Raw genomic sequence first — 21,119 nt, forward strand, 5'->3', positions numbered from 1 at the left:
GACTGTAAAAACAACCCCAACCCCCCTTCTCAGCCATTCAATTATATAGCTTGCATGTGCAAGACTGCATGTCATACACAGCAATTGCAGCTTGATTTCCACGATCTGACTGCAATATGATCATCAATCTCGAGATCTGAGCGAAAGAAATATTCCTTCGCCTTTTTTTTAAGGTTTTCCAGCTATAGCAATGGAACTGCGTACTTGTGTCGTTTTCAGGAAGCCTTGGCACGACTTCCGGAAACGAAATAGGAGAATTTACTATTATGTTGCATAATATTGTTGCATTTCTTTTTATAAACATATACAAATCCTTTAAACCCAATATTTTTGTCATATTTTAATTTTTTAACATGTGAATTTATGTATATGTATAACTTATATTCCATTATTGTAATCAAGGGAAAACGTCTCTTATTTGTAAAAGTTTGTCAGCTTGCGGGGGCTTCGCTCCCGTACCATCACCGGGACCGTTACAGGTTTCAGTGCTTACTAGTTGAATATATCCATAAAAGAAATGCAAAGATCGTCCCCGAACAAATATTAGCATTTTAAAAAGTACTGTAGTGGATCTTAGTCACATGATGATGCCTAGGATGAGAATTTGTACCTGGAGTGAGCGACAAAAAAATCGGCGGCGTCAATCGACGGTTTTTACAACGCATGGATCTGTAACTCTCTGCTTTATCTCTCGATCCGAAATCTTCTCAAGCAGAGAGCTACAGTTCTGCAACTACACCGCATAATGTGAAAAATGTTGTTAACAGTTATTGTGGTTGCATTTGCAATTATAGCATATTCAAAACTATATTTTTTTTAGTAGTTAAACAACTTTTCAATTTACATTCATGTAATATGATTAATTAATTTTATTGATATGATAATACCAATTATTACAACCCGGAAAATCATAACGATTTGTGTTCATATCTTATGTACCCCCAGGATGGGTTGCCAAAAAAATAAGTCGTATTTGACCAGAAAATCACACATAGAATGGATCACCCGGAGATCACACTCAGAAAGATAACGGGAAACGACTACTCATATGGACGCAAAAAGTCAAGTCGAATTGAATTGTTACAAGTTTTATGATATGCATGCTGACTACAGATCCATTGACTTCCTAAAGAGAAATGGCTTGGAAGTGATTTTGTAAGGTCTCTTCACCTGTTGTCAGCCAAACCAGTCATTCTTGATAAGACAATATTTTGTACACATGATTCCTGAAGATTCATCTGGAGCGGTACTGGGGTTTAATCATTCCTAAATTCAGAAAATTTGTCCATCTTTAAAATAAACTTTATCGCCACAAAAATACATATTACCAATGGTGTTTTTTTTTTCTTTCTTCAAAACCAAAATCTAACATCTTGGCGAGTTGTTCGTTTAAAAGAGATACATAAAAATATCTATCACCTAGGTATCTAGCTGCAGAACTGTAGCATGGCATAACGCTATATACAGATCCTGTAATGCAAAAAATGTGCAATTTACGGCGCAAGATTTTTTTTCCGCACTGTTTGGGAGAATTTCTCCTCTTTCCAACTTTGGTAAATCACCAATCTTTCACCCCATTCCAGACACATTCTTAAACCAATTTGTATATTTTTATTTTATCCTCCTCTCAACACTTTATAGTCGCCTCTACTGGCTTGATTTGAATTCTCTGGGAGATTGCAAAAATTCTAATTCAAGCGAGTTTATCGCTTGTAGTGAGGACTATAAAAGGGTTGGGATGTGTATAAAATTTACAGATTTATTTAAAAATGTGTCCAGCATTATGTAGGGAAGGTTAGATGATTTACAATGTTGAAAATTGGAGAAATTCACCCCAACAGTGCGCAAAAAAATCTTCCGCCATAAATTGCACATTTTTTGCAGTAGCGGATCTGTAGCGTTATGGTCAAAGACAAATACATAAAGCCATAACGCTACAGATCTGCAGCTAAGTCGACCAGAGGGTTACAGTACCACCCATAGGAAAAAAAACACGAATGCATATTTATTGCGCACAAAAAGTTGCGCTCGGTTCTGGACACCCTCTCCCCCTAATTCTTAAAAGTTCGATTTTATAATCTTTCTTAGACATCAATTAACTATAAACTAGCTTGAAGTAGATATCTGCACGAGGATCTTTGGACCGAACTATTTTTGCCACCCAAAATGACAGTGCAATCAACACTACAAGCGAAATTTTTGGTCTCAATTTCAGGCGGACACGTAGGAGGGCTACAACTCGGTTATAAGGAAACTACCAAGGGCTCCTTTCTCTCTCTCTCTCTTTTTTTTTTTTTTTTTTTTTTTTTTGTTCGCTGCAGCAAGGCTGATTTAAAAGTTCTATATAAAAATTATTAGCTAAAAAGTATAGCACATGCATTTAATTTTAACTCAGAAATCAATCATAATGATCACTGCTCAAATAAAATTACACTGGTTTAAGCATGTCAAAACTCAATGTACAAAACCAAGTGACAACCATGTATTTTCCTTGATTATTAAAAGTATTCTATCTGGAAAATATTTTCACAAAAAAATTACTTTGTTTTGTCGGTACTGTTTTATATATAATACATTTTTTTCTGCAATTGTTTAGATTTTTCAGAGCTGCATGAATTCTTTTTCTTTAATGTCTCAACATTATTAAAAAATCGTGTTCCAAACGATCCATAAAATATTACAAGACCATGATTCACGTGATCTGGAAATGGAGAAAATGAATCGTATATATAACTGGGGAAGCTATTGGCCTTGATGAAATACGCCTGTAAATATAATATTATTGTTCCATTTTGGTTACTTTGAAAACAAAAAGACTTTTGGATCGTTCCTTATTTTTTTTCTTTCAATACATATATTGCATAAAATATAAATCTACCAACTATGCAAAATGTCAACGAAAAACCCCGACGTGACCCGGAATTGGCGACATCAATGTTTCAAACAAGTTGCTGTCCTTTAAAATAGGACTGCAATACGTGGACCATAAGCATGTGTTTCTAACCGAAATCAATTTAAGAGAATTTCTAGGTTTAGTAAGTATTCATGTAGGTTTGTTCACATTTTCTACAATGATCTGCTTTCAGTACTTATGACTGATTGTAGTCTCAAAGCAAAATATTGTTAAATTTTATCTCCGCCTTTAGTTTTGTCAGTTTCAAAAATCGGCTATTTTGATACATGTAACCCACAGAGGCTTCTACTTGACACTTGTTCTGGATTTATAAAGAATAAGGCCATTCCAAGTTCTTTCTATGTTTAGCGTCCACGTGCGCCTTGGTTTTTGACATCCATATCAGAAAAAAAACAAACAGAATCAGGAGTCCGTAAATTAATTATTAAGGTCAAAATTTGTGATTTCCGGCAATATATCTGAATATTTGTATAATATTTCATTATTGGAATAGTTTCAGTATTAAATACCTCAATTTTGCTGAAGAAAATAACTTTCTTTATGAAAAATAGATAAATGAAATCATATATTTTGAATTACGTCATTCTTATTACTATGAAGTATATGTGTTTTATTTATTTTTTTTTTTTTTTTTTTTTTTTTGCGAATGGGTAGCTAGGTTTTTGAAAGATGGGTGGACGCTAAAAAGAGAAAAAACTTGGAATGGCCTAAATCTTTCATGGGAAAAATAGACAATAGATCTGATGGTACGCGTGTAGCACAGCTCTGTAGTACGCAGATTTTTTTTTCGGAGCACCCCCCTCCCCATCTTAAAAACCGTTGCTACAGACCTCTATCAAACGGTATTTGGATTGTTGAAATACTAAAATTTTGCGAGCCTTGATGCACAAAACTAATGCCGGTGAAAGCTAGAACTAGTCGTTGAATGACGTTTTGTATTCAAGTTGTTAATTCGCATGTATCTATATACTGCAAGTTCTTCCTACTTTTTTAAATACTTGTGCTACAGAATCAATGTTTAGTTTGTATATAAAAGTATATGTATAAGAGAGGAATTCGGATCCGCAATGAATAATTAAATACGATATGCGGATTTAAAACGCGATTTGCCAATGAATGGCATATTCTATTTCGAATAGGGCGAAATATTCTACGGGCAAGTTGCCCAAGGGGCGAACTCGCGCATGCGTAGCCTGTCGTTTGCCCATGGCATCCGGTTTAACCTCGCTTATATATTTACTGCGCAGCTGCGTGGACCTCAGGGTCCACGCAAATATCAAGTAAAATATATATATTATGAATATCATATCTAGTGTACCAAGTCAACAGCTAATATAATTAAAGTTTATTGATAGATAATTCATTAGTTCTCAATTCATTTCTCTCCATTCTAATTGTCCTCGATTATTGGTCAACTGTTTTAAGCTGATTGGTTGATGGACAGAGTAAATCAAAGAAGACGAAATACTCTCTATAGATTTTCATTTGTGTACTACATTAGTATTTGTTCCGAAACGAATTTTTGAAGCTGTCATCTTTGACTTACAGTATTCAGGTCGCTGTTGAAATAACACGTTATCATTCAAATAGTTTAAAGTAAATCCTACAAGTCATTATTAGATTATCTTCCTGGGTTTTCCCCAAACATGATGGAATATCTCCCAGCTTCTCTCTCTCATCGAGGGAAATACGTGTGTCTGCTATAATTTTCAATATAATTGTGCTCATAATAATTTAACGAGAGTTTTTATTTCAGGAAAGTCATACTTACTCTGGCACGTACTGTAGACTTCTTCTTTGATTTTAAATTTTGATTCTATTTCACCCGTCAGGGACGAAGCATCGTTTTTTACAGGGGGGGGGGGGTGTATTCAACTTACCTGATAAAAAAAACTTAAAAGTAAATAATTGAAACTTGAAGGGGCATTGAACTTCTTTTAGTACTTAATTTTTTCGTATAAATACTATATTACCTTTATTTGTCTGTGGTACACCAAAACGGGGGGGGGGGGGACAACCGGTCTATAAATGATAATTTTCAATAGAAAAAAGTTTTTACGAAAAACCCCTGATGCTACGTGTCTGTCCGTAGCATCTAACTACAGCAAAGCATGCACAGCTTTATAAGTTATATAACTTCTCGTTCTCGACTTCGTTTGCAAAAGATTCGTAAGTAAGAAAGACAGTATGTTGAAATAATACTGTACCGTTTTGTATACTGTTCCAGGATTTTATTTAGTTCAGAAATTGAAAAAGAACGTTTTCTCATATGGCGCTGCATTACTTCAAATCATTAGGTATTTATGTACATTATATATCGAAACTGATCTGTTGATGCCTGTGCGGTTGTAGCTGCAGATCTGTAGCTCTCCGAAAAAAAATATCTCTGGTCTATCAATATATTTTTTTTCGGAGAGCTACAGATCTGCAGCTAGCCCGGTTGCTGAAATCATTTGCTGTCGTTACATGTACGCACAGCGTTTTTAAACAAATGAATGTCCCCATATTTGTTAACAGTACTTGATACAGGCCTGCATGAAGCAATTCCATTGGGAGGGGGTGCACATTTTTTCAGGAGTTGTGGGTACTTTCTACTACTAAAAATTTCTTTACGAAACACCAACGTCTAGTTTCTTTGTTTTTCTATAATACTAAGTATACTAAATATCCAAACTGAGAGGACATTCAACAAAAGGAAGAAGATATTACCAAAATTAAGGGGGATGTACAAGCGATATTGGATCTAGTCTGGTGTGAAATAAGAAATACCAAGAATGCGCTTAATACTCTACTAAACTAGCCCAAAGTTACTCAAAGTGCTAATGCACTAATTACATACTGTTAGAGACCAAAATTAGTAAATAATTAAGTTTATTTTGTTTTAATTAGGAGGAAATTAATCATGTTAGAACTGCGCAGCTACAGCATTCACGAGATGAAAAATGCATTGAAAATGGTGTTAGTTTGATTCATTGATAATATGGCTACAACCATTTGTTTCGCTTTTTTCTTGTCATTATCCATAATTCTTGAAAATTTGATTTTTCGTATGGGTGTCTTCCTGAGGCCATGTGTTTATTTCGTCCGCCATTCCTCTGTCACACAGAGTTCGAATAACATTGATTTTAGAATAAATGCGACCATAATAACATCAAGACAAGAAATTACTAAGTTATAATCATTAGGCAATATTACTTACTACTTTTATTTGTTGCATCGCTTCGTCTGATTAATGAAAAAACGCGATTTTAACCCCACTCAAGCAAATCGGGAAAAACTGTTCTGTTTACAGCTCGAGTTTCCTCGTTAATATTATTACACTGAGCACGTGGTTGGCATGTGCATATATCTGCTTTGGATAGATGCGTTTATTACCATGATTATATTTAATTTTTCATGGAACCAGTCTTGATAATTTGTTGGTTTCTTTAAAACTCAAGAAAAAAGATAAAAAATGTCCTAAACATATGTGACATTATGTGTTTACGTCGGGTCTTTTTTCTGTGGCGATAGAAGTTATTTTGAAATGGGGCACTGCAAGGAGGATGCTTAGCATTTAATTTGAAAATGTTAAACAATATGCGGTGCATGAAAAACAAATTGTAATTACATGTCTTACATTCGAAAAGTTGGTACATATGTCTATTTTGTTTAGCAGTTAGATAGAAAAAATAGGCAGTTATAGGATTTCCTTCAGGCACCTCACATAAATAGCTTGATTGTTTGCAATGACCCACACATTGTATGGAGTAATGTTTGGACATAAAAACGCATCATGTCTCATAATGTTGACAACGTTGTAAGCTCTCGCTCATTGAACATACGAAGCTTGATAAAATATATTGAGTTGTTTCTTTGATATTTAAAAGCAAGCACAATGTTTGTAAATTAAGAAAGGTCCATCGCAAAAGAATGAGAGGCTACCCCCACCCCCCTCGAGAATCCTTGTGTTCTTTTTTCAAAATAGTGCCAAAGATTCAAAAATTTTGCATTACTAAGTATGTGATGGAACATGTACTAGCCTTATAGGACCATTTGTTATAAAAATATTTGGTTGCCCTCTCTCCCGATCTACTGCCTAGAAATGGCCCGTCTCAATTTTATTTTACATCCAATTGCACATTTTTTTTCTTCCGTCAATAAATATGTTTAAATCTTAAGGGATTTTTCTCACCTATAAATACGGACCCAATAATTTTTTCCCAGAGTTGGGAGGACCACCAAACGTCATTTTAAAGATGATATAAAATATTTAATTATGTTGATTTTTTTCTTTACTCTGTAAAATTGTAATTTTGACAAAATGGACAAATAGAAAAAAAGTTTTTTATTCATTAAATCTCCTAACCCACTCTGAATGATTTTATTCCTTTTCAAATGTTGCTCCGCTCTAATAAAAATTGTAAATGTTTATTTGACAAAGTATACGGGGGGGGGGGGGTATCAAAAAGTAAACGATATCTTAGGTATTTGATAGTTATATTATTGTTGAAATATTCAAGTATTTTTCAAAGTGTAAATTGGAGATCTTTGATAGCATATTGCTTAATTAAAAACACACTCCTTTTCAAACTTGCTTTCACCGGGCAACATAACAAGTATCATATTCAACCATCTGCCTTCCTTCACTAAAACGATCAATCCAATCATTGATTGAATTATTAGGAAGTCATTTGTCTTAATAAACTATGAACAAATTCTTATACGCTACTTCAAAGGCATTTTTAAGATATACCATAAATATTTTATTCGTTTGTTGAACGAGTTCCACTGAGACAACCATTTTTCGTCACAATTACCTGCATAATGACGTCATTTTCACATTGTGAGCAAAACTTTATTCAGCATATGCTATTTATAGAACTTGTGTGTGCCCCAAATTTGTTTCTAATCTAAATTGTGGTTTTGTAGATAAAGAGATAGTTCAAGAACTTTTTGATCACCCCTCGTACTAGTAGGTACTAACACAAGGTCATTCATATCGATTTTATGTGTTTAATTTCTTTGTGTTTCATTGGTGATAATTAAACTTTTGATAGATATTATATTAAGTTATCTGTGGCAAACTTACAAACTCTTAATTTTTAACTTTGATGGTGCTCATTTTTCCTTACCTGGAATCAAAGAGTTTATATCAATACGTACACTATAAATAATGTTTAACAACTGTTCGATAATAATACTAAATAAATTACTTCAAGCCACACTATAACACATTTCCTCTTTTAAAAGTGTTCATATTATTTGAAACATTTTGCAACTCCAATTCTCTTCTACGTTTAAAGCTTGTTATGTCCCTCCATATTAAGAAGAGGTCTGGAAAACAAAATTCTGTGCTAAAAAAAGACCACGTGCTGCTATCAGTGAACTACTTTCATGGTTCTTTACACTCTTTTTGAAGACAACGATACCTTGTTTTGAACTTGAAATTATCATTTAAAAGTGCAAAATTTAGGCATTTTCTCAACAAATGGTTGTATAGAGAACATTAATGCACAGTTTGCGTATTTTTTTGGATTTTTTAAGGCTCTGCTGAATTCTGTAGCTGCGCAGTTCTAAGGAGCATATCAAAAGCATTTTTCTGCAAAAGTATAGATTATATATGCACAACATGCATTCAGTTATGCATATTTATTGTATCTTTATCATAAGGACTTAAAATTTGATCAAAATATAATGTATTTTAACCATTTGAAGAAATGTTTACATTTTGTTCTCACTGCACTAAAGGTGGCCGTACATCCCCCTTAATGGGGACATGGCCCCTCGTTTGCATTTTATTTTCAAAATCTGCATAGCATTCCGACATATTTTTATTTCATTTCCGACAGTTTTTTTTTTTTTTTTACTATTTCCGGAATTTACCTGTACATGTGCGGCAATTCCATGTTTTCCAAGAAATTGAAAATGGAATTTTTAAAGTATATTTACTGCAAAATATTGATAAAAAATATAAAAATCCATCTGCACATACACGTAAACATGTAGTACAAAGTCTAGGTAAAAGAGTTCAATGAGCATACTCTTTCGCCATATTTTATTAATGTGCATGCACTAAATTAAAAGTCGGGAAATTTTATTATACAGTTGCTTCATTGGTAGATTTTAAAAACTCAGAAATTGGATTTCAGTGATTTATTTATTATTTAATTCCTTTAATTTTTTCATATGTAAAGTCTTCAATTTTTGCTACTAAAATCTAAAAAATGGGCGAAAGTTCACAACACTAACAATATTGTATGTGCCTCAGAAAGAGAGAGATCCATTTATTTGGATGTCAGTGATTTATTCGCACGTGATTTCTTCCTTAAAAGTTTTCATAGATTGGGCCTTCAATCCTGTTTCATTGCCGAAAAGTGCAGTGTTCTACCTGAAAATGTCTGAGATTTTAAATGCTGTCTTGATCCATTAATTTTTTCTTTCCGTAAGAGTTGATATCCCCCCCCCACACACACACCACATGATTTATTTCAAAGTCGGCAAAAAATAAAATTAAATTTAAATAATACAAAATTGATAAAAAAAAAATATTTCTGTCAATACGGAGGTAGGGGTTAAATGCCACGCATTATTTATGAAAGAAAAAGAATATTGTTTCATCCCCTCCTTTTATCAAAATATTATAATTATGAATGATGAATAAATTGGATCTAAATCAAAAGAAAGATACAAGAAATATTCTCAACACCTTATTAGCCTTTATTATCTTCTTGCAGATCTATAGACATACTGCATTTCATTTTAAATATTCTGTCCCCGAGTGATAGGCCTACGTCACAATAGATCGAAAACTTGAGATGTGCACACTAAAACTGCACCTCTTAGCGGAGGTGAAACAAGTGCGCGGATCCTGGATCTTGCAATTTTTAAAGCCTGTTTTTTGTACTAAACACTTTTCACTTTCATTTCCTCTTGTGATATTTGGTTGTCCAAGTAAAGGAAAACGTTCAGCTAAAAAAATAATGTTTAAATGATGTACCTTAGTGACAGAATACCTTATATTACGTACAATGCCTACACGCCATTTTGATACAGAGAGAAAGTTCGGGAAAACAGTGTACCTGTGACGTCGTACTTCGAAAAATGACGTCGAACAGGAGTTGTTTGCAGTGCATTGGCAGTGTTGACATCGCCGCGTTTCACTGGCTATTTTTTGGATTTAATCGTTCTTACGACTATATGTTTTCAGTTATCGTGATGAATATGCATTGGTATGTATTTTCGTTCTCTTGCTCCGTGATTTATTTTCTTCGGGAGATCGGCATGTGCACATGGTGTAGGGACCCGGGTCTAGTCTTCATTCATGGATACTTGGAATGAAATACTTAGGATTTAAGCGCATCGTGACAGTAAATAACACTTCTACCGTGTTAATTACCGTTTATTACGTACATTGCGTGGACTGATTAACAATACAGACCGAATACACATTGAATATGGATTTACTACAGGATTTTTAACTAACTCAACTGGCGCATGCCCAAAGGGGTTAGTCGACACCCGGCGGCGACTAACCCCTTTGGGCATGCGCCAACTAACCCAGTAAAAAATTCATCTAACCCCTGCCAGTACATGCAACCTTGTTTACACCAATAAATAAATAAACAAACAAACACAACAATAAATAAACAAATAACAAGCAAATAAACAGAAAGGAAGAAATAGTTAACAGAAAATAGAATAAAATAGAATAACTTATTTAATGAGTTTATAAACAAAATCTTTACCCAAATACTCACAAAATATGCAGAGATCTAAGGCAACATTTTTTTCTACTGAGCTACAAATACATGTAAGGAGACTTAGTAGCTTATTTTTTTTAATTCTTTAAATTCCAAATGAAATAATTATTCCGAGTTGAAATAATACCCTGTTTCTTATTGTTCTGTGAACAATAAGTCTCCTAGTTATATTGAAAATTATAGCAGACACACGTATTCCCCTCGATGAGAGAGAGAAGCTGAGAGATATTCCATCATGTTTGGGGAAAACCCAGGAAAATAATCTAATAATAATTTGTAGGATTTACTTTAAACTATTTCAATGACAAAGTGTTATTTCAGCAGCGACCTGAATACTGTAAGTCAAAGATGCCAGCTTTAAAGTTTCGTTTCGGAACAAATACTAGTGTAGTACATATATGAAAATCTATAACGAGTGTTTCGTCTTCTTTGATTTACTCTGTCCATCAACCAATCAGCTTAAAACAGTTGACCAATAATCGAGGACAATTAGGATGGAGAGAAATGAATTAGGATGGAGAGAAATGAATTGAGAACTAATGAATTATCTATCAATAAACTTTAATTATATTAGCTGTTGACTTGGAACACTAGATAAGATGTTCATAATATATATATTTTACTTGATATTTGCGTGGACCCTGAGGTCCACGCAGCTGCGCAGTAAATATATTAGCTGCAGATCTGTAGCTCTCCGAAAAAAATTATTGATAGACCGGAGAGCTAGAGTGCCACCCATTGAAAAAACTGTATATTTATTGCGCACAAAATAAGTGCACTCGATTCTTGATTAATTTTTCCAAATTCTTACCTCAATTGCAAAAAATGAAAGATTTAAAAAAATTACTCTCTCCTCTATCAAGTTCTCTCGTAGTTGACATCTAAACGAAGCATATTGGACCGAATTATCTTTGAAACCAAAATGGCAGTATCAATAAGCGAAATGTCCGATGAGTGCAATATCAGGGCCAGGAGGACTATTAACAACAATTATGAGGAATGTTTTGTTGTGGAAAGAGTCAAAGAATATGTTAGGAACACACGGTTAGTAATATTTTGAAAAACATTTAAAAACATGGAGAAATAAATCGAGAACCGAGCGCACTTTTTTGTGCGCAATAAATATACAGTTTTTTTTTCAATGGGTGGCTCTGTAGCTCTCCGGTCTATCAATATTTTTGTTCTGAGAGCTCAGATCTGCAGCTATAAATATATAAGCGAGGTTAAACCGGATGCCATTGGCAAACGACAGGCTACGCATGCGCGAGTTCGCCCCTTGGGCAACTTGCCCGTAGAATATTGCGCCCTATTCGAAATAGAATATGCCATTCATTGGCAAATCGCGTTTTAAATCCGCATATCGTATTTAATTATTCATTGCGGATCCGAATTTCTCTCTTATACATATACTTTTATATAACTAAACATTGATTCCGTGGCACAAGTATTTAAAAAAGTAGGAAGAACTTACAGTATATAGATAGATGCATGCGAATTAACAACTTGAATACAAAACGTCATTCAACGACTAGTTCTAGCTTTCACCGGCATTAGTTTTGTGCATCAAGGCTCGCAAAATTTTAGTATTTCAACAATCCAAATACCGTTTGATAGAGGTCTGTAGCAACGGTTTTAAGGTGGGGAGGGGGGTGCTCCGAAAAAAAAATCTGCGTACTCAAAGCTGCGCTACACGCGTACCATCAGATCTATTGTCTATTTTTCCCATGATAGATTTTATATTCCTTATAAATCCATAAGAGGTGTCAAGTAGAACCTCTGTGGGTTACATGTATCAAAATAGCCGATTTTTGAAACTGACAAAACTAAAGGCGGAAATAAAATTTAACAATATTTTGCTTTGAGACCACTACAATCAGTCACAAGTAAGCAGAAACACATGCTTATGGTCCACGTATTGCAGTCCTATTTTAAAGGACAGCAACTTGTTTGAAACATTGATGTCGCCAATTCCGGGTCACGTCGGGGTTTTTCGTTGATACTGCCAGTATTTTGCATAGTTGTTAGATTTATATTTTATGCAATATATGTATTGAAAGAAAAAAAATAAGGAACCATCCAAAAGTCTTTTTGTTTTCAAAGTAACCAAACAGGAACAACAATATTATATTTACAGGCGTATCTCATCAAGGCCAATAGCTTCCCCAGTTATAAATACGAATCATTTTCTCCATTTCCGGATCACGTGAATCATGGTCTTGTAATATTTATAGATCGTTTTGGAACACGATTTTTCAATAATGTTGAGACAGCTCGGAAAAAAATCGTAAACAATCGCAGAAAAAATGTATTATATTTAAAAACAGTGCCGACAAAACAAAGGAATTTTTTGGTAAAAATATTTTCCAGATAGAATACTTTTAATAATCAAGGTAAATACATGGTTGTCACTTGGTTTTGTACATTGAGTTTTAACATGCTTAAATCAGTGTAATTTTATTTGAGCAGTGATCATTATGATTGATTTCTGAGTTAAAACTAAATGCATGAGCTATACTTTTTAGCTATTAAATTTTATATAGAACTTTTATATCAGCCTTGCTGCAGCGAACAAAAAAAAAAAGAAAGAAAGAAAGGAGCCCTTGGTAGATTCCTTATAACCGAGTTGTAGCCCTCCTACTTGTCCGCCTGAAATTGAGACCAAAAATTTCGCCTGTAGTGTTGATTGTACTGTCTTTTTGGGTGGCAAAAATAGTTCTGTCCAATGATCCTCGTGCAGATATCTACTTCAAGCTACTAGTAGTTTATAGTTAATTGATGTCTAAGAAAGATTTTAAAATCGAACTTAAAGGAATTAGGGGGAGAGGGTGTCCAGAACCGAGCGCAACTTTTTGTGCGCAATAAATATGCATACGTGTTTTTTTTTCTATGGGTGGTACTGTAACCGTCTGGTCGACTTAGCTGCAGATCTGTAGCGTTATGGCTTTATGTATTTGTCTTTGACCATAGCGCTACAGATCCGCTACTACAAAAAATGTGCAATTTATGGCGCAAGATTTTTTTTGCGCACTGTTTGGATGAATTTCTCTAATTTCTAACATTGTAAATCATCTAACCTTCCCTACATAATGCTGGACACATTTTTAAATAAATCTTTATATTTTATACACATCCCAACCCTTTTATAGTCGTCACTACAAGCGATAATTTCGCTTGAATTAGAATTTTTGCAATCCCCCAGAGAATTCAGATCAAACCAGTAGAGGCGACTATAAAGTGTTGAGAGGAGGATAAAATAAAAATATACAAATTGGTTTAAAAATGTGTCTGGAATGGGGTGATTTACCAAAGTTGGAAAGAGGAGAAATTCTCCCATACAGTGCGGAAAAAAAATCTTGCGCCGTAAATTGCACATTTTTTGCATAGCAGGATCTGTATAGCGTTATGCCATGGTCAAATACAAATCTAGAAAACCATAACGCTATAGATCTGCAGCTATGGTAGACTACATGTATTAATTTTGTATTTTTCTTATCAGTGAGCTACAGTTCTGCAGCTAGATACCTAGGTGATAGATATTTTTATGTATCTCTTTTAAACGAACAACTGGCCAAGATGTTAGATTTTGGTTTTGAAGAAAGAAAAAAAAAACACCTTTGGTAATATGTAATTTTTGTGGCGATATAGTTTATTTTAAAGATGGACATATTTCCTGAATTTAGGAATAATTAAAACCCAGTACCGCTCCAGATGAATCTTCAGGAATCATGTGTACAGAATATTGTCTTATCAAGAATGACTGGTTTGGTTGACCACAGGTGAAGAGACCTTACAAAATCACTTCCAAGCCATTTCCCTTTAGGAAGTCAATGGATCTGTAGTCAGCATGCATATAATAAAGCTTGTGACAATTCGGTTCGACTTGACTTTTTGCGTCCATATGAGTAATTGTTTCCCGTTATCTTTCTGAGTGTGATCTCCGGGTGATCCATCTATGTGTAATTTTCTGGTCAAATACGACTAGAATTCGCTGTCTTAACATATCGGCAACCCATCCTGGGAGTACATAAGATATGAACATAAATCGTTATGATTTTCCGGGTTGTAATAATTGGTATTATCATATCAATAAAATTAATTAATCATATTACATGAATGTAAATTGAAAAGTTGTTTAACTACTAAAAATATATTGTTTTGAATATGCTATAATTGCAAATGCAACCACGATAACTGTTAACAACATTTTTCACATTATGCGGTGTAGTTGCAGAACTGTAGCTCTCTGCTTGAGAAGATTTCGGAGAGATAAAGCAGAGAGTTACAGATCCATGCGTTGTAACCGTCGATTGACGCCGCCGATTTTCTTGTCGCTCACTTCAGGTACAAATTCTCATCCTAGGCATCATCATGTGACTAAGATCCACTACAGTACTTTTTAAAATGCTATTATTTGTTTGGGGACGATCTTTGCATTTCTTTTACGGATATATTTAACTAGTAAGCACTGAAACCTGTAACGGTCCTGGTGGTGGTACGGGAGCGAAGCCCCCGCAAGCTGACAAACTTTTACAAATAAGAGACGTTATCCCTTGATTTTACAATAATGGAATATAAGTTATACATATACATAAATTTACATGTTAAAAAATTAAAATATGACAAAAATATTGGGTTTTAAGGATTTGTATATATGTTTATAAAAAGAAATGCAACAATATTCTGCAACATAATGGTAAATTCTCCTATTTCGTTTCCGGAAGTCGTACCAAGGCTTCCTGAAAACGACACAAGTACGAAGTTCCATTGCTCTAGCTGGAAAACCTTAAAAAAGGCGAAGGAATATTTCTTTCGCTCAGATCTCGAGATTGATGATCATATTGCAGTCAGATCGTGGAAATCAAGCTGCAGTTGCTGTGTATGGCATGCAGTCTTGCACATGCAAACTACATGTATAATTGAATGGCTGAGAAGGGGGGTGTTTTTACAGTCATGTGCTACTTTCTAAAATTGAAAGATTATCATTTAAAATTGTTATTAAATCTCTCGTGTTTTTAAATCCAGTTTAAGCTTATTGTATTCATCAGTTTAAGAAATTCATTATCATAGTTAAAGGTTCAAATATTTGTAGTTTACTGCTTGTTCCGTTTCTTTTGCGTTCCGGTATAAATTGATATTCTTCTTCGAAGAAAAAAGTAAAAAGGGCCTAAATTATCTGATTAATAATTCAAAGCATTACACGTCACACTTTCTTTTCAGGAAGGAGGACTGTCCAATAATAAAAGGTGAACTTCTTTTTTCTGTATTTATTTTTGGAATAAAAAGTATCATCAAAATATATTTACATCCACTCAATAGTTCCTCCTATATTTCTTAAGAAAACCCATTGCGTTAATCAGTGCATGAACTACACTAGGCATGTCACCTGTACAGATTTCTTGATCAGTGGCTGTTCCATCAATGAAACATACAAAGACGTTCGCATCGTTAATATATAATTAATCATGTTAATCCTACTTTAAATTATTATTCAAACAGATATAAATATAAACAATAAAATGTCTTTCTTTGGTTGTTATTTACATAACCCGCTATTTTTTCTGCAACAGCTGCGGCATTCATCCCCGTACTAACATCCATAGAAAGCATTTTGTTGTGATTCGGAGACCTACAGTACTGCAGTTATCTGGTTGTAGTAAACGTGTATCCTGTGACCATCTACACAAACACCGCGTGGAAAAAAACCTGATTTTTTTTCCCCAAAGTATTGTCCTTTTTTGAAAATTTTCACTCTTATCGTGCTTTTCATTATTACTTTGTGATCGAACCTGCCAATGTTCTGCCAGAAGTGGATTAATTCAGTGAGAATGAAATCTTGTCAAAGAATCGAAGCTGTTTCGTTCAAGTTACTTTTTTATATTTCACCCCCCCCCCTTTCCTTCACTTTTAAAAGGTCTTGTCTGATGTTTAAAGATTAATGAAGAAATTGTATTACTGAAACTTTAATGCTTCTTGTGACTTTTATTTCTGTGCAAGCTAGGGGAAGACCATTCTACTATTCTAAGGAGAAAAAAATATCAAGGCATGAAAATAGAACATCGAAATTTAAACTCTAATTCGCTTGGGGTGGGGGTGGGGGTAGCACTGGTCAGGGACAGATTATTTATTATCTTGTCCCTCAAGGACAGATTACTTATATTCAACATTTAGACTATCTTTGGAAAATTATTTATTGGTTATTCGACCCCCCTTCCTCAGAAAAATGTGAGTTTTTTAATTTAAGAATTTCAAAATGTATAGATTATTTTTCACATTTTTTTGAAATTATACTTTTATAATATAGATCTAGATATATTACGATGTAAGGCCGGAACAATTTTCTGGGAAAGGGGGTGGACATTTTGTGAATAAAACAAGAGAGGTTGGGCATAGAATATTAATTTACATCATCGTTTAAAACATAAAATACTCAGTATTTAAAATATTAATTTAATCTTTTTATTTACAAACAGCTGTAGAATATCTTGTATGTATGTTCTTGCATAGCTATTGTCATTTTCATGTCAATCTGTATTTGGTTTTCCCCGAGTGATACGTCACAATAGATCGAAAACTTGAGATGTGCACACTAAAACTGCACCTCTTAGCGGAGCTGAAACAAGTGCGCGGATCCTGGATCTTGCAATTTTCAAAGCCTGTTTTTTGTACTAAACACTTTTCACTTTCATTTCCTCTTGTGACATTTGGTTGTCCAAGTAAAAGAAAACGTTTAGCTAAAAAAATAATGTTTAAATGATGTACCTTAGTGACAGAATACCTTATATTACGTACAATGCCTATACGCCATTTTGATACAGAGAGAAAGTTCGGGAAAACAGTGTACCTGTGACGTCGTACTTCGAAAAATGACGTCGAACAGGAGTTGTTTGCAGTGTTGTGTTCATTGGCAGTGTTGACATCGCCGCGTTTCACTGGCTATTTGTTGGATTTAATCGTTCTTACGACTATATGTTTTCAGTTATCGTGATGAATATGCATTGGTATGTATTTTCGTTCTCTTGCTCCGTGATTTATTTTCTTCGGGAGATCGGCATGTGCACATGGTGTAGGGACCCGGGTCTAGTCTTCATTCATGGATACTTGGAATGAAATACTTAGGATTTAAGCGCATCGTGGCAGTAAATAACACTTCTACAGTGTTAATTACCGTTTATTACGTACATTGCGTGGACTGATTAACAATACAGACCGAGTACACATTGAATATGGATTTACTACAGGATTTTTAACTAACACAACTGGCGCATGCCCAAAGGGGTTAGTCGACACCCGGCGGCGACTAACCCCTTTGGGCATGCGCCAACTAACCCAGTAAAAAATTCATCTAACCCCTGCCAGTACATGCAACCTTGTTTACACCAATAAATAAACAAACACAACAATAAATAAACAAACAAATAACAAGCAAATAAACAGAAAAGAAGAAATAATTAACAGAAAATAGAATAACTTATTTAATGAGTTTATAAACAAAATCTTTACCCAAATACTCACAAAATATGCAGAGATCTAAGGCAACTTTTTTTTTTATTGAGCTACAAATACATGTAAGGAGACTTAGTAGCTTATTTTTTTTAATTCTTTAAATTCCGAATGAAATAATTATTCCGAGCTGAAATAATACCCTGTTGTATATTGTTTAACCGACATATTGAAGAAAGTGACACTGATAACTTCTTAAGTTACATTGATTTTTAATGTACATTTGAATTTTTAAATACTAGTATTGATTGATTACACAACTTTCCTTTTCATGTTTTATTTGAGAACAATATTGCATGAAGAGTATATGATAAAAACACCTTATATGTCCTTATCTAGATATTGTACCTTATATTGTGCAAGACTTCTTTCAAATGATTCTCATATACCATTTACTTTATTCGAACATTTACTTGTTTGAAAAGTCAATAAAATATATTTCATAAAGCTTGATAATCTTGTTTACTCGCCAGTCTTCCCGTAGAAGTAGTAGTTTATAATATTACTAAAGGAAGTTTTCAGTATCTGTATCAAAATACAGAATGATCAATGATCGATTTTAGAAGAAAAGCTGACTCCTGAAAGTTCAAGAGGTGGGATCCGTTGCCTAGAAAAAGTAAGCATCCCTCGTTGACAGGTTAATTATATTGCCGCGATGAGCCTACACAACCGAATCTCTATGATATCAATTCATTTACAAAGTCTCTCCTCAGCCATCCTTTTTTTCTCTGACTAGCCAGCTGTAGATCTACACTACTCCAAATCCATTAATCTAAAGAATTTAACTTGTCATTTTTTTAGTTGTTTGTTATAGTAGGCTTTACTATTACCTAATTTAAGATTCAATAGAGAATAAAAGACAATGACATTTTCAACATCAACATAATTTTTTTTTATCCAGAGAACAATTGGATGCCATCAAGAGAGAATTTTTAAAAATGCACTTCCTGTCTTTCAAATTGAAGAAATCTTATGTTTAAATTTTGAAACATGCATTTCAATCTTATTAAAATTTATTTAAATGTTCCAAATCCGCTACCGCTTCTGAAACATCTAACATCCCATTCGGGGTCACATCAGAGCGACCTTTCAATTATGAATACATGTACAAGTAAACACAAACACTTTGGCCATGTAGATTCAAGCCTCGGTAAACAGTTATCAAATTAATTCCACGGCTACATATCATCATTATTGATACTGTCTTACGTTGAATTAAAGTAATTTTGGAATAAATTTCATGTATTTTCTGCAGTCTGGCATCTAAACGTGAATAATGCAAACGAAAGAGCACAAACTATACAAGATACCCCACACGTCATACATAACACAACTTTTGCAATGCATATCTTTTTACTACAAAACTCCTCGGGTGTTTTGGTTGGGTGGTGAAAACAAGAAACCCATCTGAACTATTAGCCAGGATTTCGGAGGAACCATTTTCTTTGCCTAATCAAAGATTCACTCTTACATGACCCCAAATAGGATGTTGTTAGATGTTTGAGAAGCAGTAGCGGATTCGGAACATCTAATTTTAATTAGATTGCATCCATCTGTGACATCAGTTTGGAATGTTATTTGTTTTACTATTGAGTAAAGTATTACAAAAACAGAAAGTCTGGGTTTTTTCTTCTCTGATGACATTGGACAAAGATATGCATACTTAAATATCATCATTTTATGCACTTTTTCGGTACATATTAGATGAAAGCATGCTAACCGCTTTTCAGTACTTTCAGTACTTTGATTTATACAGGTTTCATTTCCAAGTAACTTTGAGCTCTATGTTGAACAAACTTGCATGGATGATACATCTAAGGGTGCACACTAATAGACTTGCTTCAGATGCTGAATTTGACATACATTTTCCAGATAATAGACCTCATAAAAGTTATGGGTGCAGGTCTATCACCAAGAAACTATAAGGCTTATATAAACCAAAGTTGCACAAATGATCCATCAAGGGATGAAAACTCTCAATCTTGCCTCAGATGCTGGATTTTAATTACATTTTCATGATGAAGAACAAGTTTGAAGTTTTATAGGTCTATTCCAAAGTATCAAAATCAAAATTGCATAAATTTTGCATTTTTGGATGTACACTTTTTGTTGGTTAATTGTGCGACTTAATTTGCCTTACTTAAAGACAACATTCGTTGAGGTGAGCTCTGTAATCTCTGATTACCTATGTTTTTCTTTTGACCTTAGCCCAGATGTCTTTTGAATCTTTAGGTGTCTCTATTAAGTGTATTGTGAATCAGTCTGGGTGTTAACATATACTCAATTTTTCCAGACAAACTTTGTAATTTCATTAGCCTAAATGTATTGCCACTTGGACCAAAAGGAAATCAGATCATTACTACCTGAAATATCTAAATAATGGGTTGCCACGTGTTTGTAAACCCTCCTCCCAAAATTAAATGGTAAAATCAAACTCACGTGATATCAGCATTTGGATGCAACCCAAAAGCTTCTGGAGAATCCACTAGTGGCAAATTTGCTATGAAGTTCATGATATCACTAAGAAGTTTCATGTTTGGTATTTTGTATCCAGTATAAAATTGGAAGTTTGGCTGGAACATGAAATCTCCAAACCATACCTGAAAGAAAAGTAGACGTCAGATTCTTTTGCGAGCTTGGAATACATAGAAATTGTTTGTTAATATACTCCTTGTTTTCTAGTTTTTAATGATGATACAAAGATCATTCACAGAGAAACTCTTCATTCAACATATTGGAGTTTTATCCTTTATTATAAAAAAATATACTTAAAATGACACAATGCATTTTTAAAGTATACCAGGTATTTGCAATTTTTAGTCTTTGATTATGATATGTGATAATTTTACTTGCATTTGCTTAGGATGGAAATTTGTCTTATAAATCCAAAATTTGGCCTAAATATTGCCTTAGTTTTTTTTTTTCAAATTTACTCTGGTTAATTATAAATCATAAGTGACTGC

The 21,119-nt window shown here is 33.9% G+C and overlaps 1 protein-coding gene across 1 annotated transcript in view; it reads right to left on the reverse strand.

Moving 5' to 3' along the window:
- Nucleotides 1-21,119, reverse strand: part of LOC134266728 (dynein axonemal heavy chain 8-like) — a gene marked incomplete at its 5' end in the record, with an annotated part of 101,370 nt that overhangs the window by 15,888 nt on the left and 64,363 nt on the right. Inside the window, one exon of the mRNA XM_062748948.1 lies at nucleotides 20,596-20,756. Within this exon, the coding sequence (XP_062604932.1) occupies nucleotides 20,596-20,756 (161 nt within the window). The remainder of the gene's footprint in view (nucleotides 1-20,595; nucleotides 20,757-21,119) is intronic.

The sequence above is a fragment of the Saccostrea cucullata genome, unplaced genomic scaffold (assembly GCF_032062105.1).
Source record: "Saccostrea cucullata isolate Sc308-1 unplaced genomic scaffold, CSIRO_AGI_Scuc_v1 ctg1177, whole genome shotgun sequence".
In the NCBI taxonomy this organism is placed as follows: domain Eukaryota; kingdom Metazoa; phylum Mollusca; class Bivalvia; order Ostreida; family Ostreidae; genus Saccostrea; species Saccostrea cuccullata.